Source organism: Spea bombifrons, chromosome 5, assembly GCF_027358695.1.
Source record: "Spea bombifrons isolate aSpeBom1 chromosome 5, aSpeBom1.2.pri, whole genome shotgun sequence".
NCBI classification, from domain to species: domain Eukaryota; kingdom Metazoa; phylum Chordata; class Amphibia; order Anura; family Pelobatidae; genus Spea; species Spea bombifrons.
The window spans coordinates 37694913-37717757 of record NC_071091.1 but is presented as its reverse complement, the minus strand read 5'-3'; the positions used below and the strand labels follow the sequence as shown (position 1 = coordinate 37717757).

Below are 22845 nucleotides of genomic sequence, written 5' to 3'. Positions count from 1 at the left end.
TAATGAGTTCATTTCACTGCCTTAAGGGAGGAGACGGATCAGATCTCATCAAGGCAGTGCTTGGGAAGGGGTCAGCCTCAGCAGACTGTCTCGTCTGCATTAGTCTCTCATCACTGTCTTTATCTGACCCTGATCAGGTCACAGCAGAGAAAGGAGCTGCTTGTCGCCTGCTGCCTGCTGCTCGCATGGTTACCCGGCTGGCACTAGATTATGTGGGATCCTATATGTTTACATTGTACAATCACTGCACGACTCTCCTTAAATCCCCTTTATTCACATACAAAACTGGCTTTATGGATGATCATGCCCAGAGCGTGTGCTAATAAGACACTTTTGATGGCATAACTTTAAAAGGAGCTCCAAATAGTCTAAGTTGGAGTGCAACGAAAGTGTTAATTTTTCGGGTTCACAAAAAAGATTGGAAAGGCAGGGACCGCACATCTGGAAGGCGCCCGGATTACTCACTGTCCGTTAAAACACATTTTAGTAAAGGGTCCTTGATTGGTTGGTCGCACGTGTTACCGCATATGGATACTTTGGGAACCAAATGGGTTAAATGAGGACACAATGGGGTTTATTTGTAAAGGAATGCAGAGAATATGCACGTTGCTCGGGAAACTGTCCTGTAAACACAGATGCTTTGCTTGCTTAAATAAAAACACTATGTTTTCCCCGCATTCATTATCCCCGTAAAAGGCTGATCCCTGGCTGTAGGTAAAGTGGTCTGACGTGCAGGAGTTTACTCTGTGGCTGCAGAAAGCCGACATAATGGCTGGAAGGATTAGGGACGCACAAAAGTAACTGGTAATGAGAGGAGACTCCACCACCCACCAGCTGTCGGGGGCCCGATGTCTTGTGTCTGGTGAGAAGTTAGTGGACTGCAGACTACCGGGTGTCTAACGGGCTGGTGGGACCAACTTATTCATTGGGATCCCTGGGGGGCTGACAGTAACATAAATATTGTCTGGACTTGGAAGCCGCCAATAAAGACCGTTAGGCAAAGTATTTGGAGAATTAAGACCGATAAGGTGAAGGGGAAGAAGGGAGGTTGGAGAGAAGACATTCCTGGGATGTCAGCGCTGAGCTCCTCTGTTCCAGGTATGGATCTATTCTAGAGTAACAGTCCGCATTAGAAGCTTCTCTGGTGACATCGTAGAAGAGCAGTCTTGTCCCCCGTGCTGGGTTGTCTTCTGCCCGGGACACTGGGGGATGAGGGTACCGCGACCCCTGTATGTGTGGGGCGATCACAAGAGGTGGCGTCCCGTGTCAGCTCTTTGTCTGCCAGGTCTGTGACCTCCCACCTCTGATGAGTGATTATCACAGGATCTGGGGGATCAGCCCAGGCTGTCTCCACGCATTAAACACCAGCACAATCAGCCTCGTTAGTAGCACACTCGAGAGGCTTTAGCCACGCTTGTGTGTGTTGCACAGAAAAAACACACACACAGGAGGAGGGGTGCGAGAAAGAAAATAAAGGAAACGGAAGCCAACCAAAAAGAGTAACAGCAGCAGCAGCAGAGGTCTATCCAGCAGCAGCAGCACCAGCAGAGGGACCCTCCTCTGATCACCGCTTGTACTCAGTTCCAGCAGTAGCTCAGCAGCACGGGCTAGCGAGAGGAGTCTAAGCACTTGGCTGCACATGAACTCATTTGGATCCTCCTGAATCCTGGATCTGCTTTGGGGAACATGTCTTTCTACCACCTCTTTAGTGGCATGACCTCATCACCCTTATCAATAGGTGCCACATCTCCTGGGATTATTACATTTACCTACTGGATCATTGTACTCAGCACCTTTTTTCAGATGTCTCTAGGATCTTCATTCTTGACAGGTAAGAAAGGAGTATTTCTCCAAATTCATTCTGGAACTATGCATATATTTCTGTATTAAATTTGAGCTCCATTATATATATATATATATATATATATATATATAGGTACACGACTCATTTTATGAAAATGAATTAAGTTTCTGTAGTTGTAATTTGTATCAAATCCCCTAAAAGCCTGGCGATTGACAGTACCATACTGTACATATAAGGCAGGTGTCCTTTGCAAACCTTCACTCCAGTATAGCAATCAACATCTTACCTCCTATACCTACATTACATACAAAGGAAATGTCTTTTATAAAAAAAAAAAAATATTCCTGGGTGTAATTACATGTTTGTAGGCAGGTGAGGAGGACCCAAGACGTTTTTTCAAGGGCATACCTTAGTGACACCTGGTGCATAAAAGAAACCTTTAAATTCATCTCTTAAATGCAAGCAAGTGTTGAGTTTCAAAAGGTGATCTCAATATTAGATAATGTTAAAACGATCACAGGGGTGAGGAGGAGAGCTAAAAAAAACGATTGTTATGGGGTACATCATTATTCTTTTAGCTTTTATTTTTGAAGAATTAGCTACTGGAGTGTCAACCTGTGATACATCATCAACTGTGCCAAATCTGGAGATCACCACTGTTTTAAGTATACTGTCTTGCACCATATACTTCCTTATGTCTCTTTAAAGACATATTTAGCCAGGATGACATGTAACAACTAGAGGCACGATCTTTTTTTGTCTCCTTTCCTCTTCTTTTAGTCTACAGGATGTGTTTTCTCAACTAATTGAAAGCTACCGTAGATCACTCAACTTGGCAGAGTTATTAAAGATGTGTCTCGACCCCCCCACACACACACAATCTGTTAAATCAGTGTTAAGAGATATCCTGCCTTTTCCAGCCATGCATGCAAGCCTCAGTCTGCTATAAATTAATTGCCATTTTCATTACAATCTTATTTTCTTTCCCTTTTCACCTCCTGGTACTTTTTATTTTATTCAGATCCCTTTTATCTTTGCTTTAGAATAACAGATTAACCCCATCGATGCCAGAGGGGATATGTGTATACTGCTTACTAGTAACTTAACCCTATGGGAGCCAAAATGGGTTTCAAATGGTTATGAACTCAGACATGAGAGAGTTAAGTTTTTGCTACAAGTGGTGTTCAGGGGTGCGATCGTTTAAAACCCATGTCACTCATCAGTTAGGCTTCCCTTTAAATTGTATCACATCTTTCAACCAGTGTATGCCATCTTTAAACCTATCGGTCCCTTAGGCACATAAACATACCTTGGTGCATTATTAACCCTTTCTGCCCATCACTTATATATTGTATTGATATTTATTTTTTTACTTATTGTTTTTGTAAGGATCTGTGGCTAAATGCGAGAATGAGGGGGAAGCCTTAACAATTCCATCGATCACAGATAACCCCTGCATCTCCTGCTTGTGTCTGGTGAGTGTGGGGTGGCAACTGAAAATTAAAGGGGTTAACGTTAGAAGTTTGTTTAGTTCCAAATAAGAGACTGCAAATTGCCTAAGTAGATATTAATGTCTGTTACATAGTTATATACCTGGTATTATCATGAACATAATCCTTATCCAATTCATTTTGTATTTCCCCCCCACAATTTTAACCTATAAGATGTTGTAATATGTGGGTGAGATCAACTACCAGCTATTACTTAACATCTCAGGTTGACTAAATGTAAATTAAGCTCAACTGATGTCAACAATCTGATTTCTTGCCTTATGTCTATGCTATTTCTTTGGATTGCACTACACTTTATTTTATTATGAATGTGGTGATTTACAAATTCACAGCTTAACTAATACAAATGTTTATAATCAAGATAATTGATACTGGCAAGTTAATTTTAGTGTCAGGATTAGTCATAGGATCAGCATTATTTGTATTTTTATTTTTGAGACATTATTTACCCTTGACTATAAGTGTCTTGTTACTTGTGCCTGCTCATCTAAAAAAAAAAAAAATCCCTGGAGGCAAAATTGCTTTCCAATTTCCAATAATAAAAATATGAAATGATTCATATGAATTAGCACAATAATATAACAATCTTTAATTTTTTTCTTCTCAAAAAACTCAGTCATGCAATGCTTGTTTGGGGTGCTACGCAACCACAGAGAATACGATTAGATTAAGATATATTTTAGAGAAAAAGATATTTTTGTACTTTTTATCCTTTCAGTGCAAAGGATGGTAGTACTCACCCCAGGCACCGAAAGGGTTAATTGCTGAATTGGTTTAAAAGGCAATCATCCCACTAATACTACTCTCTTATTCTCTGGAGATAAATACTATTTCACTAAAAAAAGGAACATCATGGGGATGTCTATGGTCATCAATTTATTTTCATAATTTTCTTAATTGGGTAATTATCATGTAGATGTGGTCCGGGGCAATTGGCATGTTAGGGTTTGCGTGTCAACGGAAAGTGGCATTATAAGCATCATACAAGTTCTGTTGATAAGAGTAGTGTGGTATACAATAACCTATTATATATTAATGTGATAGAAGTCAAGGAATTGTTTGGATGCTGTCTGCGCCTTTTCTCTTGCACAAGTTGCCTTTTGTCAGCAAATTTGACCCCTTATACTAATAGGCATTTATCTCTTAGAACATGAGAACCAAGCACTAGCAAAGCAATTCAATTATGTAGCCGTTAAGGGCATTACTTTTTGGAACAATTACCCAATGTGCTGAGGTACTTTTCATGATTTTTTCAAAAACACAGGACAGAAACCTAAAAAAGAGGAATGTTGTAGGGGAAAACACATGAAAATATTATTTTAAACGTTTGGTTAATCTACAAATGAATGCTATATGAGCTGCTTGGTACTTTATATATATATAATTATGGTACTTTTAAGACATCTTTATTATTGACAGTAAAGCTACATGCTTACTCCTTTATTGGGGAAATGGAGCATTATGTTGCCATAGGAAGATAAACTAGTGTTCCGTAAATTGTAATAGCACAAAAATCTATGTGGACAACTTAATTTCGAGAAAGGCACAAACTACAGGTAAAAGGGCAGTATGCCACTTCTCCTTCCACAACTTCATATTAGGATAGTGGTTAAATGACATTACAGAGGGCATCCCCTGCTGCATTTGTGGTTTTGTATAAAGACTGGCATACTGATCCTGCCCCACAAAATCTTATGGGAATGCGGTCTTGTTATAGGTCATTGTATGATATAATAGTTATTTGAGGTTACATACCACTCCATCTAAAGTACAAAACGTATATGCTACAAGAAGGTGTAATAATAAGCAAAATATAGTTAGATAACTGTATTTCATAACATATAGTAGCAATATCAATTGTAATGTGCACAATGTAAACTGTTTCCAATTTAGCTTATTTTTTTTAGATATAATGTCTTTTAACATATTGTTAGATTACATAAAGCACTTTGCACAAATCACTGCTTTTAAACATGCCACATGCTTTCAGTTCAGTATACAGTATATTGCATATATTTCATATACCAAAGAAACAATGAAATATAAACATCAAATATAAAATAAACAGCAAAAGTGTGTGTAAAAAAAAAAGTAAACGTTACCAACGAAAACATGCCTTTCAAGAAGTGTTAAGGTTGAGGTTAAAACTTAGAAACAAATGAACAGTAAATATCTTTTTCAATTAGAAGTCGTTTATCTAAAATTTATGGTACAATAAACACATTCGTAAAACTTGGCAGAACATTTAAGGAGCGATAAACTGTATATGAAGATCAAAATTGATTAGGATTATATCAACCAATGTAACAAGCCGTGTACGGGCTACTCCAGGTGCAGTGGTGTTAGTAACTAACTAATACACAGGCCCTACCGACAGCATGATGGAAGCCTAGGGGGTGGTAGAAAAAAGATAGGTTAAAATTACTGAGTGGAAGAGAAGAAGGTTAAGAAGCCTGTGGCCATAAAGCAAGTTCATTAGGGGGAATAGAAAAACAATTGGGACTAGAGGAGGTACAAATTTGTTGTAAAAAGAGGGGCCAGAAGCACCCAACCAATGAGGGACATTAACAGAGAAGGTGAAACACTGTTGAGCAAGGTTTCTGACAAGGAGCACCCTCCCTAGCCGTTGAAATGTTCCCCAAGGTTAGTGTGCAGGAATGACATACCCTTAACTCATGATGGCACAAAACATTCAGACTAATAGGCATATATTTAAAGACACACAGGGGCATAGTATTTATGACCTTGTTTAAATTTACAATTAAGATACACAGTACTGTGCAAATGTTTTAGGCAGGTGTGAAAAAATGCTGTTAAGTGAGAATGCATAAAATATGCTAATAGTTTTTTTTTTTTTATCATTTTAATAAATGCAAAGTGATTGAATGGAAGAAAAATCCAAATCAAATAAATGTTTGGTGTGACCACCATTTTCTTCAAAACAGCATCAATTCGCCTTGGTACACTTGTACACAGTTTTCTAAGGAACTCTGCAGTTGTTCCAAACATCTTGGAGATTTGACTACAGTTCAGTCTGTGGACTTGGGCATCCTCAATTGGTTCTCTCTTTCTCTTCATGTGATCCCAGACAAACTCAATGATGTTGCAATCAGGACTCTGTGGGGACCATACCATCAATCCCAGGACACCTTGTTCTGCTTTATGCTTAGGATAGTTCTTAAGACTATGGGAATATGCTTGGGGTCATTGTCATACTGGAGAATAAATGTAGGGCCAATCAGATGCCCCCTGATGGCATTGCATGATGGAAAATGATCTGCCTGTACTTCTCAAGATTAAGGAGATCATTAATTTTGACTAACTACATTTGCAGAAATGCAGCCCCTAATTTGCGGGAAACCTCCATCATGCTTCCCGCTTGCCTGCAAACACTCATTCTTGCACCGCTCTCTAGCCCTTCAGGGAATAAACTACCTTCTGCTACACCCACATTTTTCAAACCAGGGTCCCACTGTTTTCTGCCAATGTTGAGCCAATGGCACTGTAGGACATCTTCCGATTGTGAACGCAAGCAAGCATGATGTGTCTTTCATCTGCTGTACTTTTCCTTGGTCCACTTACATTGCCAGTTTCTTTGGGCTTCTTCAAAATATCTTGGACGGAACATCTGTAAACCCCTACCTTGAAATTTCTGCTTGGGAGAGACCTTGTTGATGCAGTATAACTACCTTGTGTCTTGTTGCTGTGCTCAGTCTTGCCATAGTATATGCCTTTTCACATTAGTTAGTGAGTTTGTCTGTTCACCTGACTATATGCTGACAAAATCCCAGATTTTGTGTAATTATACCTAGGAAAATTGATGCTGTTTTGAAGGCAAATGGTGGTCACACCAAATATTCATTTTATTTTATTTCTTCTTTTTACTTACTTTGCGTTTTGTTAAATGATAACAATAACATGTCTTTTTAAAAGCATTCTAACTTTAAGGCATTTTATCACAACTGCCTAAAACATTTGCACAGAACTGTATAAATAATCTTAAATGTATTTATCTAATGGAGGAATCCAAAATTGTTTGATGAGGGTGGTTATTCATTCTTTCAGCAGAGATATTCTTCTTTATTTGTACTATACATTAGTTCACTATGTGATCCTGTGAACATGAGAGCATATAGGAAAGACCCACTTTTGGTGTATCAAGAGCCACGGGGAATCTCTGGACACATTACTGATGATATCATCTGAGGGTGCCCTATAAAGAATTTGGGCAATTTAATGCATGACAGTTAAATAACATTGATTCTTTCAGATTTCTCTTATCTGTGATACAATGCAGGTCTTTGAATGCAACGAAGTCAAATCACCTCATCTAGCACATAATAAAACAATATTTATGATCCAAAAATATAACTGAATTACCATCCTCTTCTGAAAGTGGTGGTTTCACATTTATGCATACATTACATTTATTTATATAGCACCAGCAGATTCCATAGAGCTGTTAGAATCAGTGAAAATAAATGAATTGAAAATGACATAACACATGTTAAAAACATACAAAAGGAAGGAGGAGAGGGCCCCACTCTTACAATCCAGAATTGTAATATTTTGCTAATATTAACCCCTTAAGGACAATGGGCGGTCCCTAAACCCATTAAAAAAATGCATTTTGAGCCCGTACATGTACGGGCTTTGTCATTAAGGGGTTAAAGATGGTATTTGTGTATGTGGACTACTGACAGTCCTCCCTAAGCCGGAAGAACTTGCTATAAGACCTCACAAATGCTTATGGAAGCTGTTTATATGAGGATCTCTGTTCTGAAAGTAAGTGTCCCTCTGCCCAATCTTTATTCGGATCCATCTACACTCAGCACACTGTCCATCAACTCCAAACATATGTTTTCACCTTTTCAACTCGGATTCTGCACACCTTACCTGGATGATAATTTAATTATTGCTTATGGGGTGTGGGGGGGCTTCTAGACAGGGAAACGAAAAGAGAGAAATCAGGATCCCATGAAAGCTCCAGTAATTTTTTCAGATTCAAATGTGGTGTATTTTTTTCTGGAAACTTAGGCTACGCAAATTACAATGAAAGTATGGAAAATCTGCCTCTTAAATGATTCACGTTTAAGAGGCACATTTGCATTTACATTTATGAGTCAGGACAGGAACCATTTTTATTAATGGACTTTTGAACAGGTTCGTTTATCTCTTCTATCTGCTTACATTGTTCAATAAGTACAGAAAATATGAAATATTTAATGTTGTACTTAGTCTTAGTTCATACGGCTTTAGAACAACCGCGTAGGAGAAATACTCTCACGAACGTATTTCCTAAAAGTAGGATATTACATGTAGTCAATGCATTGCCTATAAATACTTTAGGGTTTTTTTTTCCAGACAAGACGTAATTATTGCAATTATTTAACGTTTGCCCTGTCCTGTAAACTGAGCGGTAATTTGAAACATACTTTAACTATCACCCTGTGGATAACGTTTCCCACGTTAGAACTGTAAGATTCTATTTTGAATGTTGTATATAGGTTAACCAGGTTAACGGATGACACCTATAAAAATGTACACAGCAGGACTGAATTACAACTATTACAACAAGTTTAACCCCTTAAGGACAATGGGCGGTCCCTAAACCCATTGAAAACAATGCATTTTGAGCCCGTACATGTACGGGCTTTGTCAGGGGTTAAAGGGAATGTCTGGTCATCCTACATGTATTATGCAGTAAAAAAAAAAAGTTGCTTTACAAATTCGCCAACTTGCATTATATTAGCTATGGAGTTCAATGTGAAAAACTTACAGCTCTGTTAAAATTCCATATGGATCTTGAACCCAAGTAGATTTAATGGTAAGAAGTACCATGCCAGCCAACAAACATTACATTTAAAGCATCATCCCTAATGTTTTTTTTTCCAGATTTAAACTATGGCATATGTCCAAAGTCATCAATAACAGGGAACAATATGATTTAACCCCTTAAGGACAATGGGCGGTCCCTAAACCCATTGAAAGCAATGCATTTTGAGCCCGTACATGTACGGGCTTTGTCATTAAGGGGTTAAAAAAAATAGTTACAAAGCCCTTCTCAACACTGCTTATTTATCTAATTATGGGATGATTTCATTTTGTGTTTTAGATTATTAAAATCTGCGGTTCCGCTGTACTGTTCTTTAATGTGTTTTGCAGTGTTTTCTATTAGCTACAAATACACACTGCTAATGACATCTGACACTCTGCAGTATGACCACCCAGTGGCATAATATCTTTGAAAATTTGCTAGAAATATTGGCACGTATGCATGTTGCATAGTGGGTTGTCCAGCCAAGATAATCAGGAAAACTAGACAGTAAAAATAATGTAGCCATCAGCCTCCAAGAAGCAAGTGTTTCATATATGTTTTATGTTATTGGCCTTTTACCCCTGTTTTTGTTAAGATGTATTTATTTATACATAGAAGCAAGCGCCTTACCCACTTAACCATCATTCATTGCAACAGCAGCCATAGGGGATCACTAACTAGTCACACAAGTCTTGTTGGCTAAAGACTACCCAATAATTATGCTCGGGTTTTGTAATTGTAATTAAACGGGCTACTTGGTTCTTCTTAAAGATAAATATTGCTGGAGACACAGTCTCGTCGAGATACAGTCAAGTTTCATAAAAGATCCGAATGAGCTAGTGGGTTTCAAATAACTCGCTTCAGTTTTCACAGAGTTAAGTCCATAGAAAAATCAATGTGGAAACTGGGTAATGCTTGGCAAAATTTTAGTTTATTACATTAAAGTTGCTGCAAGTTATGCCTACATTTAGAAAGTGCTGAAATAGTAGGTTAAAAGTTAATAGGCTTTGTAAAAGGTGACCTGTTAGCTAGGAAATAATAATACTAGCAGCACAAAATCATATAAAAATCTGTATGTCACAAATAAAGCAGAGAAAATATATTTTATTGTATATGTTTAAAATTAACTTTTTGAAAACTATAATTTATATCTTAGTTTCTTGCGTTACTTGAGTTCTCAGTGATCATTGTCTTGATAGGTTTTTTGGTATTAATTCATGTGTTTTGGGTATTATTGAAGATTTAAGCAAGATATGAACGCTTTCATTCTATTAACACAATTTTTGCATTTTTTTTGTAAGGCTCTGACATACTTCAATAGTTCACCTTCCTGATTTCATTTTACCAGTCACAACGAGGGCGACTGCTAGCTGAGAGCACAGTTGAAATGCTTCTAAAGCTAAAAATATATAGTGCAGAGATTTATCGTCTTCTTTTGGAATTGATTAAAATCACACTATAAAACATGCAAACTTCAAATTCCTCCAAAACACCGTGTGCAGTTAATGAGAACGTTAGGGATTATTCATTAAGCCTCAGCTTGATAGATACATGCTGCTCTTGATGCGATCTCCTCCACTTTATTACCATCTTGCTGCTACAAATATACTTTATCAACAGAGACATGCAGAAGGAACGATAGCCAATTAATATGCATGTAATTATTTATATAGAAAGGGATGTAAAATTACATTTTATGTTCTATGAACATAACATGGCCTTATGTGCATTTATACCAAAAGAAATCCATAAATGCCGTTGCATTCAAGCAAGTTGTTATTAAGGGGAACTTTAACTATTAAAGCATACATTTGTCTTAATATGCTTTTTTTTCTTAATATCTTTACTTGATGATGGACTTTATGCACCAAGGAAATTAGTATACATTAAACACATCTAGAAATACTTGTGCCAAGTTAAAATAAATATTGCATTCAATTTTAAAAAGGTCTGAGAAAACCGTACTTAACTATTTAATAGTATAATAGCCAAGAGAACACTTAAATGGGTAAAGTCTTATATGTGAAGTATCCATTGTGGGAGAGGGATTAAGTACATAGAGCTTGGTTTGATGTCCTGCCCTAATGTTCTTTCCACACCCCTCAACAATACCTGAGCCAATCAACTACAATCAGCAACTTAACATCAGGGCAGAGATAAGTTAATGGAGAGGGATAACAAAACAGATCTCAAGAAAAGGAAGTTAACATATTCCTATATTAAATACAATAGTTGGGTTGTTATTACATATATATTGCTTTTCTTAATATGTTTACAGGTACATGGGTTTATTTAGTGTATTGGACTGATAAAATGTGATAAATTGGCTCTAAATCTTTATTTTTAAGAAAAAAAAACAAATTTTAGGTGGCACCAGCTTGACATTTTTCATAGACCACTCCAAATTGCTAGTTTGAATTGACTGTCATTTATAGATAATAATATAGAACATTCTGCTTTTCTTACATTTAAATATTTTTCTTGTTTTAATTTTACTAAAGCAGCAAATCAAAGGAAATCTCTCATTGGTGAACCAATTTTGTAAAATGTGTAGATCGAAAAAACAAAGAAAAATAGAGAAACGTAACAGCTTCCAGTTCAAAGTGATAGGCGTGGATAAAACCTTTTGTTCATAATTACAATGCTGAGTGTAAGTAAACCCAGTGCAAGTAGACAACTAATGATGGCTTACCATTCAAGATCATTTTTCACTTAGAATGAAAGGGAATCTTTCCTTATCATGCTTCGTTGACTGTTATTTTTAGTTGTTTGTGTTTTTATACATCGAGAGGACTTAACTGCTAAACACATAAAACCCACTTATGTTTCTATTGTATCTTTTTATTTTAGCTCTTTTGTGAATAAACATCAGGGAGGCTCTGTGAAATAACAGAACGATGAGTAGAATGCAGAGAACCTGTTAGATAAATATCTGAGAAAAACGTTGGAGCATTCCTGTCCAGTGATGTGGCCCTCAAGGGTTTTTGCTTAGCTCCCATGCTGCTTGAAAAAAACCCATGGGATCTTTTTAATGCAGTAGGGTTAAGATATTTAGCCAATGCCAAAAAGATATATATGTCCCTTCATGTTAAACATCTTAGCAATAATGACTTGCAGCAGCCAATCTGAGGCCTTGTGTGGTCCAAGTGAATGGATAATTAGAACCAGTCCATCTTCAAAATAAGTCTAGTAAAAGATAATATATCATCATATCATCATGTGTTTTTGGTAAACAAAATGCTACACTATAGTCAGTGTTACTTTACTACATGAAGGTTGTTGCTTTCAAGACATCAAAACCCAAGACACATTAATTGAGATGGTATAATAGATGGGAAGTTGAGTTTGACTTAAGTACTCCTTGTACTATGCAATATGAGGTGTTGCACAGATCGAGAAGGAGTGGTCTTGGAGAGGTCTATACCAGCTTCTGCTCAGGTCTTCACTTTCATAGCCTTAGTGTATCCCAGTTAGCTGTTAAGGGGGCTCAAGACACAGCTGCTGGAGGGATCTAAGTAGGAGAGGACTCTAAGCTTCTGGTTTCAAATGTAACACAAAGGCATACTTACTGTAACACAGTCAAGCACACAATCATTGTAACATACAGACATTTGCATCTTCACAGAGCCTGAGCTTGTCTCCTGGTTATAACTGGTCACGTCACCCCACAAAGCACATCCTCTGCGGTGAGCTGTTGTTAATTGGGCCAGCCTTCATCTGTCTCTAACAAATTAAGAAAGAAGCAGATGAGGTTTGGCAGGAGCAGCTAAAATAAATATAGTATCTGAAGACGCACTATATGTTGTGTTAAAAAGATGTGAACGCAACATATGGAGCTCTCTTTATGTTCTTATGATTAATGTCAAGTGTTTTAGCAGAAGGTCCAAATTAAATAGGTCATGGATATACTGCGAAACAAATTAGCAGATTAGATTGCTTTTACGGAATTGGTAATTCATTTATACGGGAGGATTTGCTCCAAGAATACAAAACGCTGCACTATTTACACTACTGTTTAAAAGTTTAAGAGTCACTTTGGACAGCTAGCTGTTTTCATGAAAAACTAGGACATTTCTAATATTATTTGAAAAAAGATTTTTAGGGATCAGCTAGCTTTCTAAAATGATACAATTAAATTAGCTAACACAAAGTGCCGTTGGAGCACAAGAGTGATGGTTATTGGTAATGGGTACGTACGCCTTTGAAGAAATTCCATTAAAAATCTGTTGTTTCCATCTACAATAGTCATTTGCAACATTAACAATGTCTACACTCTTTTTCTGATCCATTTGTTGTTATTTTAATGGGCAAAATTTGCTTTTCATTCAAAAATAAGAACATATCTAAGTCAAACTTTAAACAGTAGTATATATATACAGTAAATACTAACACAAAGCAGAATGCAACAAATATAAATGGAATCACGTTCAATGTTGATGGTTTTATTTAAAAAACTTTGTATTGCAAAAGAGAAAACCAGAACAGTTCTGCTTTGTATAAAGAGGCCTGAATTTTACATCACACATATTCAATTTCCATGACATAGACTCTTTGTTCTCTGAGGTCACTCTCTACAATAAACAAAAGTCCTTGTTAAGTTTTAACATCAAATGTACCGTTTGCCTTGGGACAACATATTGATATTCATTACAAAGCACACAGTTAAGATAATATTACAGTGTTAATTCACAAGGTCAAAAGCTAAGACTATGGTTGTACTCTATACTTTCTCAACTGATTTTTTTTTTCCCACCCATTATCTCTAAATAAAGGTAAGGTAATACATTCTAGGGCATTGGTTGAGTTGTAAAAAAAAAAATGTAATTATTATTATTAAGGTTGTTTTTACCTTGTGCTTTGTTAAGTAAATCTTTTACAAATGATCAGTGAACCTTATTTAAAGTTGACAGAGACTTTTGCATGATCGCTATTGCAATGCAGTTGATAACTTGTGGCACCAAAGCCTGTATTACATATTTCAGAAAGATACATTAAATCCATAACTACATCTCAGTGTACATAATGTCATATTTGGTTGAATGTCTTGTATTCAGATTTGGTCGAATATCTGCAAATATGTTTTTGCTGCAGACAATTAGTGAAAGTCTGCTCGTTCATAGCAATTCTTAATGCATAAAGGATTTATCTTATCTCACATTATTTTGCAGTTTAATTTACTCTTCCTGGGACAACAACGATAGGATAATAGGGAAAATAAAGTGAAAGCTGAGGGTTTGGGTCTCAAACAGAGCAGTATGTGTAAAATTCAGTAAATGGAAAATGGAGTTTGCAGGAGAGTTGTTTCGCTATCACTTAATTATACATTATGAAGGTCTAACCCCAGTGAGGTTCTATTCCATAAAGAGCTTGGCCGGCCCTGTAAAATGTATAGTTAAATGAGCAAGATTTCTTCAAGCTCCCTTTACACATTGAATTATACGATGTACAGTGTTGGTTCAGCCCTTCACACTGGCGAAACTTGCAATTGTTGGCCTTCATAATGAATGTCGAAGTAAAACATTTGAAAACACAATTCTCCCTTTAGTGAACAAAGAACAAGTTCTAAACACTGATCCTTAATCAGGTACTGGTCAGATGCACGCATTGCTTGTTGAATCTAACAAGGATTCAACAAGTACCAATGTACCAATGGCGTAAACTTAGAGAACAAGGGGAGACCCTAGATGGAATGTCTTCAAACAGTTACACTTCTGAAGACATTCATCATTTATCATTAAAAAATCTTGTGTTTATTATTTGGGATGTTTTGGGGTTTTTTTTTTGCTTTTTGTGCAAACAATTACATTTTTATTGTACTTAGAAGCTATCTGTGTGTTTAGTCAGTCTAAGCTATCCACTTTCTATATTTCTGCTGAATCCAGTACATATTGGGGAAAAAATTGTCCAAACACTATTTGTATTTGTAAAACACCATTTGGTATAGTATTAGACTATTATCTTCTTGCAATCATATGTAGCATTCATAACTGTGGTTGTAGAATTAAATTATGTGTGGGTGACCTCATAATGATGAACTCTTAGGATAATGACTGGTCACTTCTTGATGAAGACCAGCCATACAATTTTTGTATTATAGTAAGGAAACTCTTTTCTTGATAATTTTAGTCCTTGTATTGATATTGAAGGAGTACATTATAATTTGTCTTTAATGACTGCCTAACAGTGGTTACTCATAAAGGAGCTGAAAAGTTTGTTTCCCAATAATGAGCAGCTTAAATGGTTAATTGTTTAAAAACATCATATTATATATAATATACTATTATATAATAATAATATACTATTTCAAAACCCCAAGATGCTCTGATCTATAAATAATCAGAATTCTTTATTTCTAGAAATGGCTTTTCGGCAACTTTCTATACGAGCTAAATGCCATTAAAGGAAATAGGCAATACTTTGTTTGCAAGAAAGATTTAGAAACTAATTGTCCAAATACCGCTTTCATTATGACAGTTACTGTTTCATTAAAAGTATTTGCTATTATCACAGATTTCATTTCCTGTAACTCGGAAGAAAGGGTCCATTAATGTTTCTGCACCAAGATTTATTGTGTACAAAAATGCAATTTATATAATTGGAATAATGATACAAATTTACTTTTTATTTTTGTTTTGTAATTGGTGCAATTATTGGTATACTGCATTAATTTTTCATCATTAGAATTACGAAAAACATTTAAGAAAGAAAATGTTCTAATGTTTGCTTAAAACTGTAAGCTGGTTATTAGTTAGACTTTGGCCATTTCGATGTGGGTACTTCCTCTGCTGCTAATGGGATTGAGTCAACTCCAGGACGGTTCTGTAAACAAATTAATAGACCCACATTGGTAACGTAAGCGAGTATTTTAGTTTGCCCCCGTGAGACAAAAAAATGAAAAATTTACATGCACTCGCATAGAAGAATCAGTATTTTAAAAAAAAAAAAAAAATAAGAATGTCCATATAATTGTAATGTTTTGACCAGGCTCTTCAGGGAAGGACATGAAAAATAAAAAATAAAGCTTAACAGATGTTCATCAAGACAGCACAACCAGAGAGTTTATAGGCTGCAGAACAGAAGCAGATACAGGGGATATAGCTGCTAACCTATAGAGATTAGGAATGTCAGAAATGGTCAATACACATGAAAAATATGGCTTTTTATATAAAAAAGAAAACAAAAATATTAATTCTCCAAAGGGTTAAAATTTGCTTTGTTTGTAACATAGTGCCTAATCATCATACATAGAAACAATGTAGTTAAGTGGATGGATTGAAAGAATGTGACCAGTATATTAACAACTACCTTCTCTGAGCAAAAAAAAATAAAAGCTATAATCACACAGCTGTGTTAGGAAAAAGTAGATCTTGTAGGTGTGTTTGTATGGTGTTTCCATGGTACTGTCTACCATTTCAATAATGCAACCCAATCAGCAAGTGCATATAAAGCAAATAAAATGATAATTGAAGTGTCAGATATTAATAGTCTGGTTTTCTTTTATAGATACATTCAGCTCATAGCGTGCAGCGAGATGTTAAGATTGGGGTTTAGCTGTCAATGTGAGCAGATGTGTGGAAGGAAGGTTCTGCTCCAGCCTGATACCTCACAATTCTGACTGCCTATAGTGACTGGAAATGGAAGAGATCCTCAGTATCTTACTTGTTGTGTGTGAAAGCATCCCCAATGAATTCATTAAAGCTTACTGCGCCACCCGCGTGGGAACAGCTCCTTCAGGACAAAATATGACATTGAAGCCACGCAGTCCATGAAGCAATTATAATTTGGGTCCAACAGTAAACCCTTTGCTGCAGGGTAACATTTGGAAGATCTGAATAACAGACATTGTCAATTTAAGGATTAGAGGCCCTTACAAAATAATTTCATACTGAAGCCCACGGCATAAAAGGACCATGCAAAACTTTCTGGGATACGGTGGTTTGCGTTCAGATAAAAGTACCCTCTACAACTGCTCAGATCTTTGTCAAGCATACTAGTTCCTCTGTTACAGGTTCTAAAGAATATCTGACATTATTTTTATTAAATGCAGCAAAACAATTCCTAGCAATTTGGGGGCACAAACCACTGTCGCCAGAGTAAGTCACTAACTCTGTACAGTAGAAAAAATTAGGAACTTTTGTATAGTAGCAATAGTAGCTCTAGTGTTTCTTGTTCCTTACATGAACAATGTTTACCCATGCCATATACTGTATTTGCTCCAATATAAGACGAGACATTTCCTCTGAAAAAATCCCTCCTCTTATATTCAAGATCGTCTTATAATCAGACCTCAAATAGAGGTCTGACTACAAGACTAAGCTCCAGATCCCCTGCAGCGCTGCAGGGGACCCGGATCCTCCTCTCTGGCAAACTCAGCTGCTGCTGGCTTTTCCTCTGGGATTCTAAGACGGAGTGCTGGCATCACATGACCTTCTGGTGCTCCATTATAGAAGCCCCAGCGGAAGTGGCAGCAGCAGCGGAGGTTGTCTGCGCGCACTGCGCAGACGTCCACCGGCTGCCACAGAGGATGATCCTCCGCAGCACTGCAGGGAGCCTGGATACTTCTCCCTGCTGCGCTCAGCGAACCTATGCTTCTGCCGGCACTTCCGCTGGGGCTTCTATGACGGAGCACCAGCATGACATGACCTTCCTGTGCTCAGTCATAGAAGCCCCCAGCGAAACTAATGGGCAGCGGAGGTTTTTTATGCACATCGCACAGACATCCACTGGCTGCCCCCACTAGACACCAGAGTCTGAAGAATGGAGGACAAGACTAGGGATGCATTGGTAAGTCAAGGTGGGGTCAGAGTGGCATATGGGGGGTATAAGGCATATCTGGGGCAGAGTGGTATATAGGGGGGTATAAGGCATTTCTGGGGGGTCATATTTGAGGAGACAGCAAATTTACACTATTTTATAGCCTGTATTATTTATATTATTTATACAGGCTGTACAGTCACTTTACATTGGAGCAGAGTGTAATTTCTTCAGTGTTGTCACATGAAAAGATATAATAAAATATTTACAAAAATGTGAGGGGTGTACTCACTTTTATGAGATTCTGTATATAAAAGCTTGCGTGCAGGGCTCTCTCCACCTGATGTATCGGTTTGTCTTAGTCGGTCAATTCCCATCTTGTCATACCCCTTTGATATATATTTTTGTTTAAACGCTGCGTAAATTGTTGGCGCTAAAGATAATAATAAGATATATATATATATATACACAAGATTATAATACCGTTCTAACAATTTGATTTGTCTTTGCTACCATTTATTGTCATTCATGTCTGACAATTCTATATTGCCACTGGCTTCAATTCAAATAAGGGGCAATAATCAAAATAATAGATTTTAATTTATTTTATTAGCAATTAAAAAAAGTGTATTGATTATCAGTATTTTAATACGTCACTTTGTCAACAAAGGTGGGTCTTTTATTTAAAAAAAACACACACAATTGCCTATTAACTAAATGGGTATAAACTTTAATTTTCATAATTTCAGCATATCAAAACACATCTGTAAGTGTGGCCCCCGAGTACAGTTTTTTAAAAGATTTCCAATTTCCAGTTGTAACTTAATTCTATTGCCCTGTTCACTCTGTTCCTTAATTGCCGAGTTGCTTGAAATACATCACAATCTCTGGCACATGCTTTTGCATCTGGCTTTTTTATTTTTTTTTATTTTTTTTTTACCATTGGTGAGAAACAGCAAATCCAAAGTATCTGCAAATATTGTAATACTAGTCACACATAAGAAATGGTCCTTGTGAAAGTACTCACACAAGCATAAACAATGTTAAAGAAAAGATAATCAAATTATGAGCTTTCTCTTTTTGTTTATAATGTTACTAATTTTCTTTTCATTTTGCTGAAACCCACAATAAGCCTGGGGACTGTAACAGAAATATGGCGATTTCAAATCTAATCTTTTATTTGGATAAAAGCCATGTTTTTAAAAATAATCAACTGCACAGATTAATTATATACTTTTTTTTGTATTGATGATGTCTTGTGATAAAATTATTTTTCAAATTGAACTGATCTGTTATTCAGTAAGTCAGAGAAAGAGGGTTTTTTCCCTCATATGGCCAGCAAATGTAGGAATTAATTTTGCCAAAGATCTTTGATGACGGTTTGCATTCATGAGTATCACATATAGGCATTTTTCATCCCCAGTCTTTAAGTCTGTACTCTCACACTATTGGGATATCCCTGTACAAACAAATACCTTTTATTCTCCAGAGTGAAACATGAGCATGGTAAATTACAGATTCCAAACAGGACTATATTATTTTCCTTTACTCTTTCTAAGCTGTACCACAGGATTCCTAATTATGGATTCTTCCTAATTGCTGTTTGTTCACACTAACAAGCTGTTGCTAATGAAAAAAAAGTAGGACTGCCATATGGCTCAACATTAACAGAACAGATTTATTCAATCTATGTTTTTTTGAACTGAAAGAATACATTTAAAAGTCTCCAAGAGACCATGCATCCTTTCTCACTAATTCCTTGAGATGGATCATAGTGGAAACAGTTCCACTTCTTGTTTCTGCCACTGTGGAATGCATAAGGCAATTGTGAACTATCCAAAGCATCCGGCATATTGACCAGAAGACATAGTCTTGTATAAAAACTAGTGTGGGTATCTGTGAGATTCCTCATCACTTGTTTAGTTTATATATTTAGTATATATAAATATATATCCTCATATATAACCTCATAGTATAGCCCACCATTTGCAGCTTCACAGCCTAGGTCTGTTCTGACCAGTGCTGTTTACAATCAACGTTACAAAGACCCCAGCGCTTAATTGTGGCTGCAGGTGAGGCTGGGGTCTTTGTAAGGTTGATTGTAAACAGCACTGGTCAGAACAGACCTAGGCTGTGAAGCTGCAAATGATGGGCTATCCTATAAAGGAGTCTGCTAACCAGGAATCCAATCAGTAAGATGATATTGGAGGTACTGGTGAGAGATGTCCTGACGTATCATAAAGTTTGAGTTTGCTATACGCAAGAAGCATTGCCTAAAATTAAGAATCGCTGAATTGGGTAAAGATGGAAGGGGTTACAAAAGTATATCTAAAAGCCTTGATGTGCATCAATCCACCATAAGACAAATTGGCTACAACTGGAGACAATTCAGCAATGTTGGCACTCTCCCTAGGAGAGATCATCCTGCAAATATGACAAGCGCACAATGCAGAATACTTACGAGGCTTGACGAAAAATCCTAGAGTGTCAGCTAAAAGGAATACAAAAATATCTCGAACATGATAACATCTCTGTTGACAAGTTTCTGATATATATATAAAACAATGAACAAAACCGTGTTCATATAAGGACACCACTGAGGGAGCCACTGTTGTCCAAAAATGCTGCAGAAAGCAGATGGGGGTCATTTTATGGCATTCTTGTCTTTTTTTCCCGCTAATGCACGTGTTTCTATTGGAAATTCAGACATTTTACATACAGGCATGCTTGGAAACACTCTGAATTTCCCCTGGAGGTTCTTGAAATCAGTTTTTATTACAGGGCCCATGGGTCATTGTGCTTCATTTACGGGCAATGGATTCTAGTTTGGTCATGCACTCCCTACCCATGTTTTGCCCACTACCCGCCCAGCACCTGCCCCTTTCAATTCTTTAGGGGGCTAGCCCTTCCTCCACACACAGCTGGTCCCACTTCCTTACACATACACACCCAGCTCCTGCCTCCCTTAATGAGATTGAGGGGAAGGCAGTCCTGGGAAGTTCCTGATTAAAATTGATAATACAAGTTAGAAGCTTATAAGTGTTGCATTCAATTATGATTTTATCCTTGAAGGGGTCAATTGGCATTAAAGAAATCTTTTGTTATTTCAAATGCCAATTATCATAAAACCACAAATACCAAGTATAAGCAGATTCTGATTCTACATCTACTGTTTGTTGTGAACACAATAGTGGTGGGGTGTAAGAGATTGCTTGCCCTAATGCTGCATTAAGATGATGTAAGCCAAGTACATTTGCAATTTCCATTTTATTTTCCACTATGGATGGCTGATTATGTATTATGTATGTCTAGGAACCTTTTTTCCCTGATAGCTCGTGCTCTAAAAACTTTAAGTTATTCATAGCTGAAATGCCTGGAGTTGCTTAATTTAATAGCTCTACAAAGGCAATCATTGCAAATTTCTTACAGAAGAGCTCTTCAGTTGTTCCAGGTGCATAATTTGTGTTGTTCATAATATGCTTTGTATTTGGTGCCATAACTTATTAATATCTTTGTGCTGTAAATGTCAACTTCAGAGGAAAGAACTACTAAATATTTAAACCACATTTAAATCATTTAAATTCATGATAAGACAATGCAGGTATACCAAATGTGCCAGATTTATTCATTGTTACTATGCAACAAGATGGCCTGTAGTAATTGATCACAGAAATTAGATCTACTGAGATCTTAAAGTGACAGCTCTACCAAAAGTGAATAAAAATGCCCTCAAATCTTACTTTGTCCTTGTTTTATGTTTAGGCCTAGACCCTTCTTTGCACATTTTATTGTGTACTCATTGGCCTATGGCTGGTTAGAGATGGAGGAATCTTTAACATTTCAACCACAGGCTGGTTCCATACTGCACTTTTTATTATATTTTGGCACACTGGACTTCTTTATGTGCCTGTTTATTTAAGTTCTTTGCATGCCTGTTTAAGTTCTTTGCATGCACTGGGAATGAACGGGCTCCCCTTTGGGGATTGTGGCTCCCTAAGGTGAAGGCTGGGTATTCGGCAATTCACTGCCTTACATGGTACAATCACCTTGTGATGGAAAATCATGATACCCTAGGCTTCTGGAGACAGATGCTCAAAATCAAATGAAATATATGTGAACATTGAGAGACATACACAGACCCTCCACTGGTGTCCAATAAAGTCCAAATAAAATGTATACTCAGGACCCTTAAGAACAGAGTATAAACAAGTGAATCAAGTTATGGTCAGACTGAAGTGGACTCTGGTCAGTCTGACCATAACTTGATTCACTCCTCCATTATTATCCCTTCTTCTTACTTGCGTATCCAGATTTCACCATGCTGGAATTCATACTGTGTGTATTCTTACTCTTAAAACTACCTGAATTCTGAAAGAAGTATTTTCTCCCTACCTTTAAGATTCTCATCTCACTCTCATCAGCACCTTTGCTATAATCAAATTATCCTCGTCCAATCATAACATGGTATTTACATGTGTTATAATTTAGGGTACTGTACAATTACATATACATACATAATATTTAGAGTCTGTATTCTATTTAGTACACGTCTTGGGCAATCTTTACAGCTTGCATTAAAGGTGCTGTTCCACTTGCTTTGAATGTTCATTGTCATGCGTGAAAAGACACTGATAGGTTGTCTGAAAAGGCTTCTTAAAAGTGATTAAACACATGATTAATCTGATGAAGTTTATAGAAACAGCATCTTTACAATAATCATTGGATTATTCATCTGTATTCACATACGGTGATGTCCGTACATGAGATAGGAAAGTGTTAAAGAGAAGGTGTCAATGTTGCTGTACTTTCAATATAAATTATTTAATTGTGCAGGTGAAATGGATGAATTTTTTTGGTGGATGAGTCTTCTTGACACAAAAGTGTGGTCCAACTGCACAGCTGGTATCTCGTATACACAGATAATCCAGACTTTTGGAGGGACGATGCAGCTGCTAATA

The 22845-nt window shown here is 36.8% G+C and overlaps 1 protein-coding gene across 2 annotated transcripts in view; it reads left to right on the top strand.

Moving 5' to 3' along the window:
• Positions 1-1183: 1183 nt before the first annotated feature.
• Positions 1184-22845, top strand: part of BMPER (BMP binding endothelial regulator) — a 114100-nt gene continuing 92438 nt past the window's right edge. The window contains exons 1-2 of one of the 2 annotated variants that reach the window (XM_053468018.1): positions 1184-1831; positions 3194-3279. In XM_053468018.1, coding sequence (XP_053323993.1) covers positions 1687-1831; positions 3194-3279 — 231 coding nt within the window. In that variant the 5' untranslated portion in view covers positions 1184-1686. The remainder of the gene's footprint in view (positions 1832-3193; positions 3280-22845) is intronic. The other variant, XM_053468019.1, reaches the window with a different exon arrangement.